Source organism: Herpailurus yagouaroundi, unplaced genomic scaffold, assembly GCF_014898765.1.
Source record: "Herpailurus yagouaroundi ecotype Mexico unplaced genomic scaffold, PumYag 29, whole genome shotgun sequence".
Lineage (NCBI taxonomy): Eukaryota > Metazoa > Chordata > Mammalia > Carnivora > Felidae > Herpailurus > Herpailurus yagouaroundi.
In genome coordinates this window covers 116,357,690-116,378,671 of record NW_024412377.1, presented here as the reverse complement: position 1 = coordinate 116,378,671, position 20,982 = coordinate 116,357,690, and the positions used below count along the sequence as shown (strand labels likewise).

At 39.1% G+C, this 20,982-nt stretch overlaps 2 protein-coding genes across 6 annotated transcripts in view; one reads left to right on the top strand and one right to left on the bottom strand.

Annotated features, from left to right (window-relative positions):
• The window catches only part of MTREX (Mtr4 exosome RNA helicase), a 106,470-nt gene extending 96,546 nt beyond the window's left edge, over positions 1-9,924 (top strand). The window contains exons 25-27 of the mRNA XM_040453185.1: positions 520-682; positions 7,799-7,903; positions 9,638-9,924. Of these exons, the coding sequence (XP_040309119.1) occupies positions 520-682; positions 7,799-7,903; positions 9,638-9,690 (321 nt within the window). The 3' untranslated portion in view covers positions 9,691-9,924. The remainder of the gene's footprint in view (positions 1-519; positions 683-7,798; positions 7,904-9,637) is intronic.
• PLPP1 (phospholipid phosphatase 1) overlaps positions 9,875-20,982 on the bottom strand; it is a 91,344-nt gene continuing 80,236 nt past the window's right edge. For all 5 annotated transcript variants that reach the window (XM_040453209.1, XM_040453215.1, XM_040453241.1 and 2 more), the window contains 2 exons: positions 10,806-10,982; positions 9,875-10,284 (listed from right to left, as the gene is read on the bottom strand). In XM_040453209.1, coding sequence (XP_040309143.1) covers positions 10,153-10,284; positions 10,806-10,982 — 309 coding nt within the window. In that variant the 3' untranslated portion in view covers positions 9,875-10,152. The remainder of the gene's footprint in view (positions 10,285-10,805; positions 10,983-20,982) is intronic.

The following is a 20,982-nucleotide window of genomic DNA, read 5'->3' as shown; positions in this document are numbered from 1 at the left end:
CCTTTTATATTACCCTGGAGGAAAAAATGGATCTAAATTTCTCTTTGTGGGGAAAAAATAAAATTAAGATTTATATTTTTTAAAGCATTGTTGGGGAAAAGCATTTTTTTGCCATAGGATTTGTGCTTTTCTAAATCTGTTTTGTTATTGAGGTCTTTGGGGTTTGGGGGTTGTTAATAAAATACTTAGAGATTAGTTAAATGCTACTCTTGAATAATTTTAGTGAAGTGTTTCTGGTTGTTTTGGGTTTTTTTTTTTTTTTTAAAGGTATAACTGGGTGAAAAACACACTCATGATCTATTTTTCTTAATTCAGTGTAATGGAGAAATTTTATTACTTGACACTTAGCGGTGGAAAAGGAACTGTAGCTACTTAGAAGCACAGAATATCCAAATTGTGGGCATATTAACCTAGGAAGAAAAAGGGAACTTGTAGAATTCTGGCTTTGGAAATCTAAAGAAAGAACGTATATGGGAGGTCAGAAGTAAGAAATACTAAGTAAATCTTCTATCTTCAAAGGAATGTGCTAAAAGAATTGCAAAAGTTTCAGCAGAAGCCAAATTGGAAATTGATGAGGAAACTTATCTAAGCTCATTCAAACCTCACTTAATGGATGTAGTGTATACCTGGGCAACGGGAGCAACATTTGCTCATATCTGCAAGATGACAGATGTCTTTGAAGGTATGTTTAAATCCTATATGCATACATTTCTTTCCTTTTTTTTTTTTTAATATTTATTTGAGAGAGAGCACAAGCGTGGGAGGGGCACAGAGAGAGGACAGAGAATCTGAAGGGGATTCTGTGCTGACAGGAAAGGGCCCAACGCAGGGCTCAAACTCACAAACCATGAGATTATGACCTGAGCAGAAGTCAGATGCTTAACCAACTGAGCCACCCAGCTGCCCCTACATACATTCCTTTTGATAGGAAATTATATACTCAGGATGGCAGTGTTTTAACTAAACAAAAATAATATTTTATTTCTTATTTTTTGAAAGAATCTTCAGGCTCCACGTTGAATGTGGAGCCTGATGCGGGCTTGATCTCATGAACACAAGATCATGACCTGAGCCGAAATCAACAGTCAGATAGATGCTTCACAGACTGAGCCACCCAGGCACACCCCAACAAGAATAATGTTTTTAATTTTCGGTAATAAAATGGAATAATGCCATCACAGATAAACAGATGATCCTACTAAGTCATATTTGTGTGGTGTTTTTTTTTTTTCCCCCTCTTTGGTTTTATTTGCTTGGCAGTAACCTCAAGTCTTGCTGTATTAATTCCACTTAAAAGAGCTGAAAATGCTGTCCATCACTGCATTTCTAATAACAAACTTGGCCTCAGTCAGATGTTACTTCAGCATGAATCAGATTAATATGCAGAATTTTTAAAGACTGTAAGATACTGTTGCTCAACTGAACAGACATTTTAAATGAAAAAATGGCAGAGGGAATATGAAAGAAATAAGAATTACAAGAAGCAAAAAACCCCCACAGTATTTAAAGAAGACTGTTTTAGAAATGTTTTATTCATTTCAAAAATATTGGTTTATGTAGATATTTATAATGGTGAATGGTGTTTATCAAATTAGAGATTTACATTAAACTCTTTAAAAACGAAAGTAAATGAGCTTGCAGTTTGTAGAGATTATTATAATAATATTTTAAATGCTGTTGTTACTGTTTTTAAGAGAAATTATATTTTGGGACATCCAATATTATATGCTTTTAAACTAACATTATTAAAGACTTAATCGATGAATCATTGATTTTTATGATGCAAAGGTCAAACATCTCTGCAACAGAATATTAGAGCCTTTACTATACTACATTAAACTTCATTGGTTTTAAGTTTTAATGTTGACGTTTATAGCATTTTTTTATTATGGTGTCCTGTTGCATGATGTACATGGTGTCATAAAGTTTATTTCTAAGCCTCCATTAAATGATCATTTAGTGATGTGGTTCTAGAATCTTGCTCTATTATGTGACTACTGTGTGCAAGGCATTGTGCTAGTAAACACTTTATATAATTTACATCTAATCACCAAAGTGATTAACTCAGGGTAGATATTATTTCTTCTTTGTTAAAGAAAGCTGAGTTTTTAAAAAGTAATTTTCCCAACGTCATGGAGGTGTGGTATATGATGGCACTAGGTTTTGAACCTCGGCCTCTGTGATTACAAATCACATGGTAGTTTATAACTGCATCTAAGCACCCTAATGCCTTATCCTTGAATTTCGGATCTAGAGACTTCTTAAATCCTAACCTAGATTGCACCATCTCCATCCACTGACACTTCATGCTTGTAGGAATGGTAAGAGGGTATTTATAACAGTTTCATGGTGAGTAGCCATAGCCGAGGATGTGAGAAGAGGAAAGTGTGACACACTTCACTTGTGAACACTGCATAACACACAGGAAACTTGGTATGTGTATGACCACTTGCGCAGTGTAAAGCTGCCATACGGCACCACCACTCTTTGGCATCTTTTTGGAACATGAGAATGAAATTAATGACTGTTCTATGCCTAGGTAATTCCAAGCTATTATGCTCATATTTATAGAATACCTGCTTCTCTGAGAAGTCAGACACAATGACATAATAGTGGTTCATAGCAGATAGTTTGTTTTGTTTGAAGAAAAATCAAGGGGCAACAGATCTGCAAATGTGGAGAGCCCTATAAAATTGTCTTTGTGGATTATTTTTCTGTTCTTTGTACTTAAATGGAAGAATTATCGCAGTATCGGAGATAGATCTGAAACTGCTAAAATTGAAGACAGTTTGGTGTCTTAGAGCATACCAGCATTCCTGAAATCTCTTTTGCCCCTTTCCAATTCCTTGGGGCTATTTGTACATCACAATTTGTGTGAGAAATCTAAGTTTGAAAATCTGAGGAATTCAGTTTATAACTATAACTTGAAGTTGGGTCTGACATCAGTTTAATCTTCATGTTTTTCTAGTCTGGATGCCATTATATCAGCTATACTTTTTCTTTGTAAAATTGGGATAGACTGTATATTAACTCTTAAAAATAAAACATAAGTAAACAGCAGAAAAATAACTGAGAACCTTGATTTACTTAGGATAGTCCATCCTTTTTCCAGCATACTGTGTGTCCCCCCCCCCACTCCCGCCCTTTATTTACCCTGCTGTTATTTAGTTCTTCCATTTCAGAATAGCTATTCTCTCAACTTGTTATAGTACATGTTTTATATGATTGGGAAAATACTGTAAACAGAGTTCTAGCCCATAGTATATTGTGTCTTGTATGGGCACAAAATGATTGCATTGGAAATTTAAAATGCACTTTGTTCAAAACATATTTGTTACTAGTTTGATTCTTAATTATCTTTTTTTTTTTAATGTTTATTTTTGAGAGACAGAGTATGAGTAGGGGAGGGGCAGAGAGAGAGGGAGACACAGAATCCAAAGCAGGCTCCAGACTCTGAGCTGTCAGCACAGAGCCTGAAGCAGGGCTCGAACCAACGAACCATGAGATCATGACCTGAGCTCAACCGACTAAAGCCACCAAGGCGCCCCTTAATTTTTTTTAATATGAAAATAAAAGTGATCCTTTCATGTCATTTCAGAGGTAGTTTTAACTATTTTTCAGACATTAACTGGCACAAGTTAACATTTTAATGATAAATACCATGTGTTTGAAGGGATGCCTAATGCAAGAGAGGAGCTTATACTGTGATTCAATTGAGGAAGTTTGAAGACTTCATACAAATATTTACTTCCTTTGTATCACCCTGAAAACAAAACGGTATAATGTGGGGTTTTTTTTATTTCTATCAACTAAATTGGAAGAGCAATTTAAAACAGTATGTGTAGGGGCTAAGGTCTGGAGTTTCAATCTATTACTCCGTGTAATAGATCCATTGTAAGCTTTCAGAGGCCCTTAAATTTTGCCTATACAGAAACAATATTGTACTCTTCACTGTGCATGAACGACTTAATTTTCACTTCTTTCATCACAGGAGGTTTCTAATGACGAGTGCTATCACTGGAAATGTTTGCTTCTGCCTGCCACAAGTTTTTAAAACAAATGCCGTGTAGTGCATTCACACACTGCCTCCACTACAAGCTCTTCTCAAAATGCCTTTCAACATGCATAGTTTTACCCTTCCCTAGGTCAAGGTACATCACTCTCACTAGGGATTTTCCAATGGATTTGTTCTTAGAAATACTTTTGCTAATATTAATAGGGTGACCATTTAGTAACATGTATTATGTCTGTTTCATTTCTGGCAAAATTTTAGTACTAAATTACTTCGTATTTGATTCTTAGGCATTTGGTGAATAATTACTGAGACCCTGGTAAGGGAGCAGGTACTGTGCTTGGTGCCTTGTGAGCAGCCGTCTCTACCCTCCAGAAAGGGTTTGGGCCTGAGCTGCGATCCAGTGATACATAGTTGCAAGAAAATACATTTGTGATCCTAACCTCAGGTCAAACTCATTAAAACCACTTACATGTGAGTATGAAATCAGATTCAGAACATGAACTATGGGGACCACTTTGTGGAATACCAGAAAGCTGGAGGTAGAAATACTGTTCAGAGAAAGGTGTTACTTTCCATCCTCAATGCGAATCATACTGTTTTGTTCAAGAACCAGATGAGCCTCATTGATTACAAAATTGCCTTTTAAAGCATGTGTGCCCAAATGTCCATCAGTCAGTGAATAATTAAACTATGGTATGTCAGTATAATGTAGTAGCACCTATAAAAAGGAATGAAGTACTGATTAATGCTAAAATGTGAATGAACTTTGAACTCCTTAAGGTTCTAGGTATAAGAGAAGGCAAATAGAGGGGAGCCTGGGTGCTCAGTCCATTGAGCATCTGCCTTCAGCTCAGGTCATGATCTCATGGTTCATGGGTTTGAGCCCCACTTCGGGCTCTGTGCTGACAGCCCAGAGCCTGGAGCCTGCTTCAGATTCTGTGTCTCCCTCTCTCTCTGCCCTGCCCTGCTAGAACTCTGTCTCTCTCTCTCAAAAATAAACCCTAAAAAAAATTTTTTTTAATCAAAAAAATAATAATAATAAAGGCAGACAGAGGCAACTATTGTATAATTCCACTTATATGAAATGTCCAGAATAGGCAAATCCATAGAGACAGGAAGTAGATTAATGGTTGCCATGGGCCAGGGTCTAGAGTAGGAAGCAACATTGAATTCTGAGTAATCAGAATTTTTTTTTCTTTGTGACAAAATATACATAAAACTCACCATTTTAAATGTCCATTTCAATGTCACTGACCTTTAAACTCAGGTTTACCTCACCATTCCGGAAAGAACTCAACATTGAGATTATAATTCACGGAGCATAAAAATCCACCCTTTTAATTAAGAGTATTATTTAGTGGTTTTTAATGTATTCAGAGCTGTACAACCATTATCACGATATATTTTTAGAATATTTTTACCACCCACAAGAAGTCACTCCTCACTTGCTTATAATATAGTCCCTCACATAGTAAATGGCATAGACGAAATGTAATCCCTGGTTTGTACACTTCAAGACAGTGGACATAGGGTGTCAAGCGTCTGCTCCCCCGCTCTGTTGGGGACATGTGTTGTCTCATTTTGTTGAAATTACTACAAATCACCAGTGACTTTCTGATTGCCAAAATCAGAAAACACCCATTTATCTGACCAGATCCTACTTGCCGGTTTTTACCACTTATTGTTTCTAGAAACTCATTAATGGTAAATTCTTTGGTCCTGGCAATGAAGGTTTTTACAGAAGTGAAGAGGTTTACAGTAAGTCCTAAGAAACTTATAAAATATTTATTTTTTAATTATTTTAAATGTGTAAACTATATTATAAATTGAAATTTTCTAAAGTAATACACATTAGAGAAAATTTAGAAAACATCTCACTTCTATGATCTTTGACATAATTTCTCCATCATTTATTCCTAGCTCTGACCTTGTTCACATTGTCTGTAACTTTTTTCTCCCCTTTTCCTTCTTTGGAAAATGAGGATAATGACAGTGCTTGTCTCGTGGAATTGTAAATGTCACACAAGATGATTTACATAAAATACACACTACAGACTTGCCACAGAATAAGTGCTCAGAATCTAATAAAGTACCTTGCTAGGTGCTAAATAGCTTTGACAGAATTGTGTAGTAGAAATAGGGTGTACTTGAGAGGTGGAGTTTTTTTTCCCCCCAGAACTCCATGAACCTTTTAATGAGAGAAGGGCGAAAAAGGCTATGGACATGACATTATATTCCTTTACGGTTTTGCCCATGTCAAAGAATTTATGTATCTCTTATCTCAAGTGATACCATCCAGAGTTAGGTAGAGCAAGCCCTTTCTTTAAATAGCATTTACTATCGTTGTACATACCTTAGAAATGAGAGTAGGGTAAGGGCCTACATCACAGAGTTAATTACTTAGTGGCAGAATCTGGGCTAGAACCCAGGTCTCCATCAAGTCTTTGCTCTTTTTTTGCTCTGACCTGGTGCCTCAGCTCAGTCCTTTGAACCAAGTCTAAAGTTATGAACATCCTGTATATAAGAGATGGAAGGGTATTATCCCCAGTTGTCTTTAAAGTAACCTGTGTGCTGTTCATCTTCATTACCAATGTCATCCCAACAAAACTCACAGAATGTGCAATAGCATTGTTGTATTTTCATTGCTCTGGCCCATAGGTGGCTTCAGGGGAGGAAAAAAAAAAAAAGGAAAACTCAGCCCCAAACAGTGAGTATATTTCAAGAACTTGATAAATGCTGATGAATTATTTCAGTGTTACAAGGAGTAGAAGTAAGGGCTTAAGAGTTACTAGCTGGCATGTCAGACAGGTATTCCTAATGTATATCAGACATTAAAAGTAAACTCCCAAGAGTTGCCAACTTGAGCACATAGCTCTTTGAGAAAGGATCCCAGGCCCCTTCTTGCTGAAGTGAGACAGATGTGAAATGATGTTTACAGCTTCAACTTTAATACAAACACTTGTCTCAGGGAGTCAAATACAATGGGAGGAGGCTCATCTCCTCTTTTGTGTTCCCTTGAGGCACACTGTGTGAAGAAGGCACTGATGAAAGTCTGTTTAAGGTCAGGAAGAATGGATGCACCTTTGAAATGACAAGTCTGATCCTCTTATTACTCCCCCACATAAAAATCTCTGCATTCTCTGCAGTTGACACTTCATCTCGGCCCAGGGCATGATCTCGCAGTTTGTGAGTTCGAGGCCCACTTAGGGCTCTGCACTGATGGTGCAGAGCTTGCTTGGGATTCTGTCTCTCCTTCTCTCTGACCGTCCCCTGCTTGTCCTAATAAACTTAAAAAAAAAAAATCTCTGCATTCTCTTCACAGGATGGTATCCAGATCCCTAGTAGGCCACACTCCGCATCCTTGAGTAGCTGCAGTTTGTCAGACTTCTCTGCATTGCCTCAGTGGTCGTCCCTTGTTACTCTGTGACAGAGACCTCCTCATTCTTAATAGACCCTGGTTATATGTTGTCTTTGCTGGCCTTCACCCAAAGTTGCTCTCTCCCCTGCTCCCAGAGCATTTTATTTCTAAATAAGAGCAAATGTCAACCCATTATAAGTCCATGACTCTCTAGCATTAGTCAAGGATGGGAAATTTAACTTTTTATATCCTTCCTAGTGCCTATCAGGCAGCCAAGGAAGTTTGCTACCTGATTTACTGGATGGGAAGTCCCTCAAAGTACTGTTAGTTAATCATCCCATGTTCTCCTATCTTGCCTGTTAACAAAAGTTCTACTGTTTTGGTTATTTCCATTTTATAAGTAATTTGTTTCCTTTTCTTTATAGGCAGCATAATTCGTTGTATGAGGCGCCTGGAAGAACTGCTTAGACAGATGTGTCAAGCAGCAAAAGCCATTGGAAATACTGAGCTGGAAAACAAATTTGCAGAAGGTCAGTATCCAGTCTATAAGCTTTTTCTAATAAGGCAAATCCTGTGAGACCTGAGTTCTTGACCACAATGTAGGAAGACTTTTTCAGATGCTTTCCAATGGAATGCCATGGAGGGCCATCTAGTAGTGTTTAAAGAAACTTTTAGAGTGTATGGGAAGAAGTTTTGGGATTTTATGTATAATCATTTGTAAGATTTTTTATTGAGTACTGTCTGCCAGGCATTGTTTTAAGCACTAGGGGATACAGCAGTGAACCAAAAAACCCACAAATCCCTGCCTTCATGGAGCTTACATTCTGGTGTGGGGAGATGTAAAATAAGTCAGCACTTAAAATATTTCAGGTGGTGGGGCGCCTGGGTGGCGCAGTCGGTTTAAGCGTCCGACTTCAGCCAGGTCATGATCTCGCGGTCCGTGAGTTCGAGCCCCGCATTGGGCTCTGGGCTGATGGCTCAGAGCCTGGAGCCTGTTTCCGCTTCTGTGTCTCCCTCTCTCTCTGCCCCTCCCCCGTTCATGCTCTGTCTCTCTCTGTCCCAAAATGAATAAACGTTGAAAAAAAAAAATTAAAAAAAAAAATATTTCACGTGGTTATAAGTCTACAGAAGAAAAAGAGGAAGAGACAATAGGAATTGAGAGATAGAGGAGATGCCTGGGGGCCCTACTCAGGAGGTGGCATTAAGGCCCACTCAGGAGTCTATGCTTGATAGACTTAAGCAGCAGCACAAGGCCAGTGTGGCTAAAGCAGAGTGAGCAGTGAGTAGAATAGTATGAAGGAGAAAAGAAATTATCATTTTAACCCCTAGGCCCCGGCCTTTTTCCTGAAATGATTATTGGAGGTTTTGAACACAGGAGTGCTGTGCACTGGCTTGGGTTTCAGAGCAATTCTTGCTGTTGCATTGTAGGCCAGTCTGTAGATGAGCAAGGTGGAAGCAGGAAGACCAGATCATGGAAGGATAGCCAGTCCGAGGTGGTAGTGACAGAGGTGGGCGGTGGTTCTAACATGTTTACAGTTTGTTCCGTCTGACACAACCAGTGTCCTGAGACGAGGTGTTCAGAAACTGAGTTACGTTTCCTTATGCTCGATGGGGCAGACCTATTTCATCAACCCAAGTTTAAGTCTCGTTATATAAACTTTTTTTTTTTAATGTTTATGTTTTGTTTTGAGAGAGAGAGTGCAAGCAGGGGAGGGACAGAGAGAGGGAGACACAGAATCTGAAGCAGGCTCCAGGCTCTGAGCTGTCAGCACAGAGCCCGAAGCAGGGCTCAAACCCATGAACCATGAGATCATCACCTGAGCTGAAGTCACATGCTTAACTGACTGTGAACCACCCAGCCGCCCCTAAACATTTTTAGATAATAAAATTTGTCCTGTCTTCGGGCAGAAAGAATTTCACATGGTAAGTGAAAATACAGGATCTCCTGACATAGGCTGAAAGTACATGCTTTTGGGCCAATAACTTCTTTTGACAGTTTAGTCCTTTCCTCAGTAATAAATCTTTGTGAATAATTTGAACCACTCCCACCCCCTACATACACACACGGAGACATACTGGGCATTTCAGAGTCTAGCCTAAGTTTTTATGTTTCCCCCCTCTCAGAGGTGGCTGTGGACTCTTCCAGGTATCTTTTAGACCAACAGGGTCTTGTACCATCAGGATTGTTGTGTTAAAACTGCACCAGAGGGGAATCGCTATCTTTGTGGTCTTAAAATTTTAAATCTTATTTTCTTTTCTTGTAGGAATCACCAAAATCAAGAGAGATATTGTATTTGCTGCCAGCCTCTACTTGTAAAAAGAGCCAGTGAAATGAATGTGGGATTTTTAAAGTTTTCACCACCTGATTACAGCTGACTACATACAAATGCTTACACAAGTATTGATTTGGTTCTTTCATCTCAAGGCAGTCGTTCAAACATTTTAATACGTATTATGTTTAAATCAGGCATCATGCTAAGAAAGCATACATTACATACACATTTGTACATAAGCATTACATTTTTTTAATAAAAAAATGTACAGGTGGGCATTGTTTTAGTGAAAGGCTTAAAGTTTTTTAAATGAATTCAGAGCTATTAGATAACCACTGTGTTAAAGGGAACTATATACACACAGGTAAAGTGGGCATCCAAGAGGTATAGCAGCAGCAGTCCCTTAAAGGCTTGTACACCATGAAGAAAACGCATCCTCTTGCCTTCTGGTTGCAATCATTTTCCTTTAGAAAGCGGGCCAGCTTGATCTGAGCACTCTGCTACCTTCAAGGTTGGTGATTGTTCCTATAGTGATTGCTTGCGGTTGGTGTTTCATGCAGAGTTGTATGAGAGTCCTCCTCTTTCCTTTCTTTAAAAGGAGAATTTCTCTCCCTGAAGAAATCTGATACATACACTACCTATAGAGAACAAATTCTACTTAGAATGGGACAAAAGTATTTAATGATGTAATTTAATTTTAAAAACCATATACATAGTTGTAACAGTTTGCAAAAAATAAATATAAACAAAAGGCGTATGTTAAAGGGTACAGAAAATTAGTGACCAACAGGAAGTTTTAACGTTAAAGGAAATTCTTCTAAAATTCGGAGTTGCTTAGTTAGGTCTTAAGTACAGCTTTACTCTTAGCACTTAAGGTATTTATTCTTCAGTTCATACAAAAAAAAACCCAAAACGCCGTAGGCATAGCCTTTTACAAAACTACATGTAGTAGTAAGTTTTTATAACTTTTAGGAAAAGCAGCATAGTTTATTATCTGCTGTCTATCCTAACATGACTTAGTAACATCGGTGTTCTTAGTAAAAATTACTAAGCCACAGTATCTTCCTTTGTATAGTTTTTTTCAATAGCACATGTTTTCTACTTATTTATCCCAGTGTTTATCAGTATCAACATATAGGCTGCCGTCCTGTATACTTACAACTAATATTGCCACCAGAGCTCCTTGAATGAGTCCAGTTAGTACATCACTCCAATGGTGCTTGTAGTCAGAAACTCGAGAAAGACCCACATAAATGGATACAGCAACAAGACCAAATTGCAGTGTGGGGCGTAAGAGTCTTGCCCAGTCTCCCTTCATCCTGGCTTGAAGGTAAAGCTAATAGAAAAGATAAAAATAAAGAGTTTAACATACCAACTAGAAACTTTAGTATCACCACACCCCTAAAGTGTTGGTGTTTGAAATGATTAATAGTCATTAAATATTAATAGTCATTACTATTAATAACCACTGAATAATCAGAGTATAAATTATATATGGAATAGGGCTTTAGGCAAGCATTCTTATGCTCATTAACACCTGAAAAGTTAATCTTTTTAAAAACCAAAACAGGGGCGCCTGGGTGGCTCAGTCTGTTAAGTCTGACTTCAGCTCAGGTCATGATCTCGTGGTTCATGAGTTCAGGCTCCCATCAGGCTTTGTGCTGACAGCTCAGAGCCTGGAGCCTGCTTTGGATTCTGTGTCTCCCTCTCTGTGCCCCTCCCCTGTTCACGCTCTCTCTCTCTCTCAAAAATAAACATTTAAAAAGTTTGTTTTTAAAAAAGCAAAAGAAAAAGTGCCCAAGAAACTTGACTTTTAGAAGAGTTTATTACTGTATCTAGACTACTTTTGAAATTGTAAAAAAGACAATTGTTGACAGCGCCTTGTCCTGTGTTTTGTGTTGTAATTCTGATTAAGAGGCAACTGTTATCATTAGTTCCAAGTCTTGGGATAAACTGCTAGCATTCTGAACACAAGGTTGTCCTTATTCTGGGCCAACCTACTAAGTTTTCTGCCCTGTTTATCTAGGGACTAAGTTTAATTCATTCATACAGTTTACTTGACAGTTCCACAATCCTCAGATTACTTTAAAGGATAACGAAGAATAAATAATCTGTATTTATAATACAGTAATCTGCCTAAATAAGTACAGGTTCTCTGATCCAACAATGAAATACATTTTCTGATTAGCACCTATACACCCTTTTAGTTCCATGACTTTACACTAATCAGGTGAGAATTTCCCCTCTTCTCTGTCAGCCTGCCTTTGACTTTGGGTGCATCCCTAAAGACTTGACCCCCTTTAAGCAAATCTGGTCTCTTTTTTTGAAAAAAATTTTTTGCTTTATTTCTATCTAGTAAGAATATGCCTTCAAAGTATATTTCAAAAATTCTGTTTGATAATTTGTGATTCATACACTTAATCAAATGCATTCCTCAGAAAACAATGTATGTTGGCTGTGTGCATTGGCACTGCCTATTTGAAATAGATACACAATCCATTCCCAGCTCTTTGACCACTGCTGTGAGCATTCAGTTCTCAGCAGCTGGCAAAGACTCAGAGGTTATCTAATTTTATCAAGCTTTTTACATGGTTGTACAACATGGTTGTAAAAGAACATGAGTTGTTCAACTGAACTGCACTCATTAGCTGGTTTAAAGTCCTACTGGCTTTCTGCAGAGCCCCTCCTTTCCTTTTTTGTTTGTTGTTGAAGCTATAAAAACATAAATAGTAAGAGGCTTGTCTCAACATTCTGGAGTTGAGAAGAAAGTCGGTTCTGGTTGAATCAAAGTTTGCATCTGGCAGCTGAAGTCAATTTGGCGACACAAACATGCCAGTTAGAGTCCCCTCACTAGTTCTACCTTAATTGGAATTTTTTTTTTCATTTTCAGGATAACAGTACCTTGAGTGAGGCTGAAGCCAGGTTTGGATATTACTGCCTAAAAGTGCAGCTGTCCCTATTCTGGTTATTTAGTTGCCTCTGCCTTTTCATATAATTGTTAAAGGCATCGGTTCTGCAGACTAAAAACATATACCTATGAGTTATAAATCCTTCTATGAGTGTATCTTAGGGAGACCTGCACCTGTCTCTGCTAAGGACATAGCAAGAAAAAACAATACCAACTCTAAAATGGAACTTCCACTTAGTCCTATGTTGTGCTTTCAATTCAAAGGAAACTCAGGGCGCTGAAGGTCCTTCCTCACTTAGGATTCTAAAATCTTCAAACAGTATTTTCCTTCCAAAGACCCTGACTTTAACACAAAGTTCAATATACTTCAGATGAAACCTTTACCCCTTTAAGTTTTCCCCTTACATATCTACCCAAGTATAGGTGTTACCCCCATCTCTGGGGATCCAAAGATTACTTCATCCTAAGGGGGTACTAGGAATCCTCCCCCCCCCCCCCCATTGTGGTTATATACCTAACTTTGCCCTCCCTCTAGGCTCTGGCTTCTCTGATGACTAATGGCTGTGGCATGTATGCAGGCTGTGGTCAGAACAGTGGTCATAGCTCTGGGTGAGGCTGGCTAATTGTGCTTTGTATTTGCCTGCTCTGTGTTTCCCTGAGTCCAAGATACTCAAGGGAGCTCTGGGAAGGTCAGGCATCACTTAACCTATAGCCCTGTTCATCTCCATGAAAAATCTTCCATTTCAGTAGACCTCCAGGGGTAAATACTGAGTTTCTTGGACTTTGGATCACTTGCCAAGTCTAGACTTTGACAACTCCCCACCCATGTTGCCAGACAGCTTCACCATATCTTCCTGGTGGCTCCATGTCCAAAGCCTTTCTCAGGTTCTGCAGTACAGATCTCTTAAGCTCCTACCCTCTGAAGGCACTAGACATTTGAGTTCTACCACTCATCTAACTGCTTCCCAACATCATTACCTATTGGCTATTGTTTCCTTTTGCATTCTTTGACTTTGTGGGTTTATAACCTTTTATTCTGTTGCTTGTCCTTTAAGAGGAAAGAAAACAGCATATGCTCCTTTAAAAAGTTTCTGTCAAGGAAAGAATATGTTCCTAACTGCCTTAGAGAAACAATGTCTGAAGCTCTCACCACTGTTCTACTAGTCCTAGATACAGGGACAGAGCTCATGGATTAATGCCACAGCTGATAATAAGAAGGCTCTATAAGTCCCTGCCTTTGTAAACTCCATTCTTACCCCCAGTCCCCACACATACATACCTATGCCAATCATATAGGCACTAAAACACATTCAAGGGTCGCCTGTCTGGCTCAGTTTGTTAAGCATCCAACTCTGTTTCAGCTCAGGTCATGATCTCACGGTTCATGAGTTCGAGCCCTGCATGGGATTCTCTGTCTCCCTCTCTCTGCCCCTTCCCTGCTCAAAGTCAACATTTAAACAACACACACACACACACACACACACACACACACACATTGGTGGAAGGAAGTCCGTTCCTTATCTTGGAAAACTCAGAAGAACTACAGAACTCTAATCCAACATTGTGTACAGTCCTGACAGACTCTCTGGCAATCTTACAAATTCCCCTCTGGGGCGGGGGGGCGGGGGCACTGTCTTCCCACAACACAGTTGAAGGGGGAAGGGGAAGCCCCATTTGAACCACACAGCTCTGCCTTTACTTTTGAGAGGACACTGAAGATGACCCATGACACGCCTGACCCAGACATCTGCACTGTATTCTCCCTCTGGAATTTACACTGGAAGGATGAAAGGGTTCTCTTTTTTGTTAGAAGTGTAGAAAGGATACCTAAAAGGATACAGGATAGGCTACTTGCAAACTCAGCTTATAAGGATGTAAGAGCTATAGTTCAGCAATGACAGCAAGCCAGTGAGTAAATGGATCAGAATGGCAGCCACACTGAAAAGCCAGGCGACCAGTGAGACTGAGCAAGTTCAGTTCCATTACCTGGTGGGAGGCTAGTTCTGGACTGTGTTATGTCTTTACTATCAACCTTTTTTTTTTTTTCTCTGGGAGATCAAAGTGAGTCAGTTGCTTACATACAACCAAAAGATAAAAAAGCCAGTTACCAGCCACTCCTGTGTGTTTAACCAAAATCTCATTTTGTTTTAATTTGGATTCTGACTCAAATGATGAAATTTCACTTTTTAAATAGGTAAGTTTCAATTTGAAAAGGAAAACCATGTGTATACACCTGGGTTCAAACAGCAAGAAAAAAACTTATGAAAATGAAAACCCATGAAAACAAACATATTAAATGTCCACTGAAGTGGACATTGAAAGAGTCCATTAAATGTCCATTGAAAGAGAAGTCTGGCACTAAGCACAGGATTTACTTCCATGACTTCTTTCTACATACACTATAAGGTGTGAGCCTCTACCATAAGCCAAATAGTTATCTACCATCTCCTTCAGTCTCCTCTGGCCCATTCTGATTCTTCTCTGAGAGTGGTGCAGTTTGGCCTCAGCTGGCCAATGAGTATTTCGGTCAGCTGGTGGGAGATGGGGTCCTGCAGAATGAGAGAGATTCTAAGCCTCTGGATCCCTCCTGATCCTAAACATCCAACTTTCTGGTGAAGGAAGCTCCAAAGTGGAAAGTTCACTACTAGAAATATGAGAGAGGGTAGAAAAGGCCAAACCTTTTCTACCTGAAAGACATAACCTGCAGCTGGTGTAGTTGGTCACGGAAGTACTCCCCAGAAGCAAAGACAACAGTCGTGTTTGTTGAAGGAACACCTGAGCCTACCACTAGGGTCGCCCCTGCTGTCACATCGAGGAAAAGGCAGGAGGCATGTGGGTTTCCATAAGGCACAAACAGCATAAAGAAGTACTAATAGGAAAAGCAAAGATCTATCCTACACTTAACTAACCTTTACACTGCTCCCTGCCCCCATTTTCATCTATTGAAAAAGGCAGGATAGACCTATATACCACAGGAGGACTTGGAGCGGAAATCAACCTCAGGGCTCAAAAGGAAACCAGTGAGGCCTATCTCTATTCCTCCCTGTCTGCAGCAGGGGAACTATTATTTGAACCTGACCACACTGTGTTAGAGCACATCAGCTACAACCACTGATTGTACATAGGCCAGTATGTAGGGTTAAATGTCCAGCATCTTTTTTTTTTAAGTGTCCTCTCTTATTACTCGGCAATCAAAAAAGAATGAAATCTTGCCATTTGCAGCTATGTGGATGGAACTGGAGGGTATCGTGCTAAGTGAAATTAGAGAAAGACAAAAATCATATTACTTCACTCATACGTGGACTTTAAGATAAACAAAACAGATGAACATAAGGGAAGGGAAACAAAAATAATATAAAAACGGAAGGGAACAAAACAGACGAGACTTATAAATACGGAGAACAAACTGAGGGTTACAGGAGGGGTTGTGGGAGGGGGGATGGGCTAAAGGGGTAAGGGGCACTAAGGGATCTACTCCTGAAATCATTTTTGCACTAATGATGCTAATTTGGATGTAAGTTTTAAAAAATAAAAAAATTAATAAAGTGTCCACTCTTAACAAAAAACCTATTGAACATGGGATGGAAATAAGTTACTATGCCCAGTATTTTTTAAAAGAAATAAGGGCTTCTTAGTGGAGATCTTACTAGAGACTCATAAAGGCAATTTCTTATTCCTTAAGCCAACAAGGACAGAGGAATCGATATGCTCAATATAACCAGATATTTAAACCCAGAGAGGATTGTAGGAAGACACTCTACCATTCAGGCAGCAAATGCTTCCCTGACAAGTGCAGAGAGGTCTTCCTCCTAATCCAGAGAGAACCCAACACTGAATCTCTATGAAGAACCTCATGATAGTTTTATAGAGCACATGAAGACCTGGTCAAAATAAATAGGAGTTTTCAATGTACAGGGCCACAATGGAACAAAATTAGAAGGTACATGTTTTTCTTTTTTTTTTTTTGTAAAAATTATTATATATACATCTTTTTTGAATAAGGAAATTCAATGTCTGTTGACGCAACTTTGGTATTCTTTGATTATTATCCCCAAAGGGTAGAATATAGCCTTTTTCTGCCTAAAATTTCTTAAAAAAATATTAACTTCTATTAAACTAACTATTCTATTAAAACAGATTGCTATTTTAAAATCTGATTGCTAATCAAAATATTTTTTGAAGCTGATTTATTTTGCCTTTCCTTGATCCTGTAACACTTAACTGCAAAAGCTGTTGTCTCACAAGAGTTTCTTAACCTATTCTTAAAATGAGAGGGTTATTTTTTTTTCCTTTTTTCAATTTTAAAGTAGAGTCGGTGGGCCAGCTTGCAAGCTATGAATGGTTTTCACATTCGGGGTGCCTGGGTGGCTCACTAGGTTGAGCATCTGACTTCTGATTATGGTTCAGGTCGTGATCTCCCGAATCTCAGGATCGAGCCCCGCAGCAGCGAGAATGCAGAACCTGCTGGCAATTGTCTCTTTGCTCTCTGTCCCTCCCCCACTTGTGATCATACTCTCTACATAAACAACTGAACATTTTTAAAGAATAGTTTCCCCATTTTAAAGGACTTTTTAAAAGAAGAATATGCAACTGAGACTGCATGTGGCCCACAAAGCCTAACTATGATCTGACCTCTTAATGAAATCTTCTGCCGACTCCTGGACTAGACCAACAGCGGCATGTTCAACACAAAGAGATATTCCTTGCTCTGCTTATTTGAAATACAGCTTCTAAGCCTAAGCCAGGCAATATATTGTTCCACCTACATTTGATGACAGAACTGGCCAGGAGAACACCCTAAGACTGACCTCTGTTTAGTCTTCTCTAGGCTTCAATTTCACCATCTTTAGGATTCACAGAGTTCCTAAATTTAGATGTAGAATCCCATGTTACAATTAAGATCCATGTAGTTCCTGGGCTCTGTTCACTTGCCCAATGCTCAGCATTAATTCACAACTTGGAAAACATCTTCATGAAATATCACTAGGTAATACATGGTGAGTGAGAGGTAAGGGGTTGTACAAATCTTAAGGAAATCAAAGAGCCAGATTCAGACAAGTGGGCAACACTATCCAAACACAGCAGGTGGGGGTGGTGAGACCCAGACACAAGCCTTTCTGTGGCAGGGAAGGAGGTCTAGCTGAAGCACCTACACTAAGGTACTTGGGCCCCCACTATGGTAATTTATACAGGAATTTCATAAAAGACAGTGACATAAACAATCTGAGATTTCAGGCTCAATAGTACTGTGCTGGGAGAATTTTTTAGTGCATTCCTTTAGTATATTCCAATACATTCCATTTATATATATGGACTGAAAAAAGAACAGTCTCATAACATGGTTCTTTCCTGGACAGTCAAGTAAATTTGGAATCTTTGGCATTCAGCCTAGTTCAACAGACATCACTAAGCACAGAAACTAGCTATGTGCAAAGAAGCCAGGCCATATGCTCCTGCCAGCCTAGGTGGTTTTCATGGGTGCTGACTGGCGCTGTGTGAAGTGCAGGGCTGGGCTGCCTGCCAGAGGTGAACAACAATGGTCAGGAATATCTTCTCTTAAGATACTTCTTCAAGTACAAGTTAATTTCTGGGTGTCAGGATTTCCTGACAAATTTTGACTATCAAAAGCCATCCTCAGAATTTAAATGACTGTACATCTCCACCCAAATCTGGGACTGGCCCATGATGCCAAGATGCCTAGGGAAACAAGATGAGTCATTGCCTAAGGAATTGGCAGAGGAGGTGGAGTGGTTAAATGTTGTATATAAATGTGAAAGCTGGAAAGCAGGAGCCATCTGTGTGTTCAGGGGCTGAAATAAAAGCTTGGGCCTACATCCACATCAAGTAAATATTTCCACTGCTTAGAGTCAGTGAAATGCAGTGCACGACTGCTCCGGCCAACTTTCTTCTCCAAAAAGGCCTTGGTCTCTGAGAAACATATTTATTGGAACTTTTCATTATAACTTTATATCTAATAGCTCATACCCAATTACCAAACTACAGTGTCGGTAATTTTCCCTCTGCTTATAGCCCTAACTTGCCTCCTCATATGCTCCTGGGTGTCCACAGAGCAGGCTTACCACTGAGGCCCTCTAAATAATCATTTTGTCTTCTGTACATTAGTTTTATATTTTACAGAAGAGCCCTCAGTAAAAGTTTATATCTGACTGAATATACATCTATTTTGAGAAGGGTCAAAGGAGCAAAGATGAACAGTAAACTATAGGATATGGACACTGATACATCTAAGAATATACTTTACAATTAAAAACAGGTGGTAAAAGTTGTATGTCATCACCTGACCTTCAAAATAATTGGACTAGGGTTAAGATCAAGCAGAGAATCAGCAAACCAAGGGAACCTGATTAATAAGAGACCAGTAGAGAGCTTACAGACCTTAATAGCTTCCCAAGGCCCCTACTTCTCCATTTATAAAAAGGGTGGCAACCATCCCTCTTCTACTTCATGAGGATTACTAGAGTCAGTCAACAAAGTAGTATCAACGCAAATCATCTGTATCAACCTCAGATTCTTTTTTTTTCTTTTTCTTTTTTACATTTTATTTATTTAGTTTAAATTTATTTATGTATTTCCTTAGTATTTATTTTTTCAAGTTTTTATTTAATCTTTTTTTAATTTTTTAAGTTAATTTATTTTTGAGAGGGAGAAGCAGAAAGGGGGAGAGAGACAGAATCCCAAGAAGGCTCTGCACAGTCAGAACCCACGACGAACTACACTGTTCGAACCCACCAACCCTGAGATTGTGACCTGAGCTGAAATCAAGAGTGGAGCGCACAACCAACTGGAGCACCCAGGTGCAGATTATTAAGTCTCTCTCCTTAAACACTGAAAAGATACTGATACATGCAGATGAAGGACCTAACAAAGCTCAAAGCCTACCCTGGTGAGGTCGGCTGTGGGCATACAAATCACATCCAAACGTTCAAAAGCCATCAGTGTCGTCACAAACTTGCGCTTTGGGAAGATTTCTCAGGCTACTAATGGCTCTAGCCTTCATCGCCCCCTGTCTCTATGCCCTATTTAAAAAGAAAAAATATACAGTGGCTCCTTTTAGAAAGAATGCTAACTTTTCCTAGTAAGATAAATGAACAGAGGATATTGGAATAGTACTTCTTGTTACTCCCTTCAAATAAGTCACATTCCTCATGGCACGTTTTCAGAAACATTTGGGTGTGTGTTTTCAAAAAGAAGCCCTAAATTCTGCTGAATTAGTACCCTGTTGTTGCTTCCTCACAAAATTAAATTAACCTAAGACAAAAGACTTAAAATCCAGAAATGCTGAAGAAGCCAAAATTAGTTCTACTGAAATGGTTGTGAAATTGTGGGTTTGAATTTTATATAACACACACATCTGTAATTTTTATATTCTTTTGACTTTTCGGATTTGGTTTTTCCAATAAAAGCAGGATTCTGGTAAAAATTGATTTTAAAATCTCTCTAAATGAGACCAAATTAACTCCCAGCAGTCTACTCTTAATATTACATATCATGGACTTATATGTAAGCATTAAATACTTCTATAGCACTTAATGTGACCAAGGGGGAGAAAAAATTTACATAGAACACAACTATATAAAAGTCCATTCATAAGATTAAAAGTTACAGCTGATCCTTTAGGGTGAAGATCTTCTCCCCCTCTCTTAAGAGTTTTTCTAACAAATTTTGTTGAAAATTTGTTGGAACTTTGTTGGAATTTATTGGAAATTTGTTCTTAACTTTATATAAAGAGAGAAAGAGACAGAGACAGACGGAAACTGGGAACATTATAAAAAATAAGTCAACTGAATTGACCTTTAAAGACTCCTTGTAGGGGCACCTGGGTTGCTCAGTCTGTTGAGAGCCCAACTCTTGATTTCAGCTCCAGTTATGATCCCAGGGTAGTGGGATTGAGCCCTACTTAAGATTCTTTCTCTCCCTCTGCCACTCTCCCCTGCTCCTGCTCTCTCTCTCTCTCAAATCATACATACATACATATTCCTTGTATATGCCCTAAAGCTGGGTCTTCCTAAAGCTACTCTGGATACACATTTGTCTCTAGATATGAAGAATGTAGATGCAAATATTTTCTAACTCTTCACCGTCAGCTTTGTGTACTGCAGGTGCAAATGGCCATGCTGCTTTCTGGACTAGCAATTAGAAGTGGACCTGAAAACCGTATACATGAAAAGCTCCTGAAGCAGCAACTGCCTCTCACAGAAGCCGAAACCTTTCTAGTCCCGTGGAAAGCCATCAATGAAATACTTCAGAAGGTGAAAGGAAAATAAAACCTACTCAAAAAGAAGCAACAACTGCCATCACATCAGCTAATCAAAACTCAACTCCTAAACCCAGCAGACGCCAGGAGGAAAGAGGCCAGGCTGCCGCACCCTCCTGCCAAGCACAGGGGGCCAGGGCTCCCAGTTAGGGT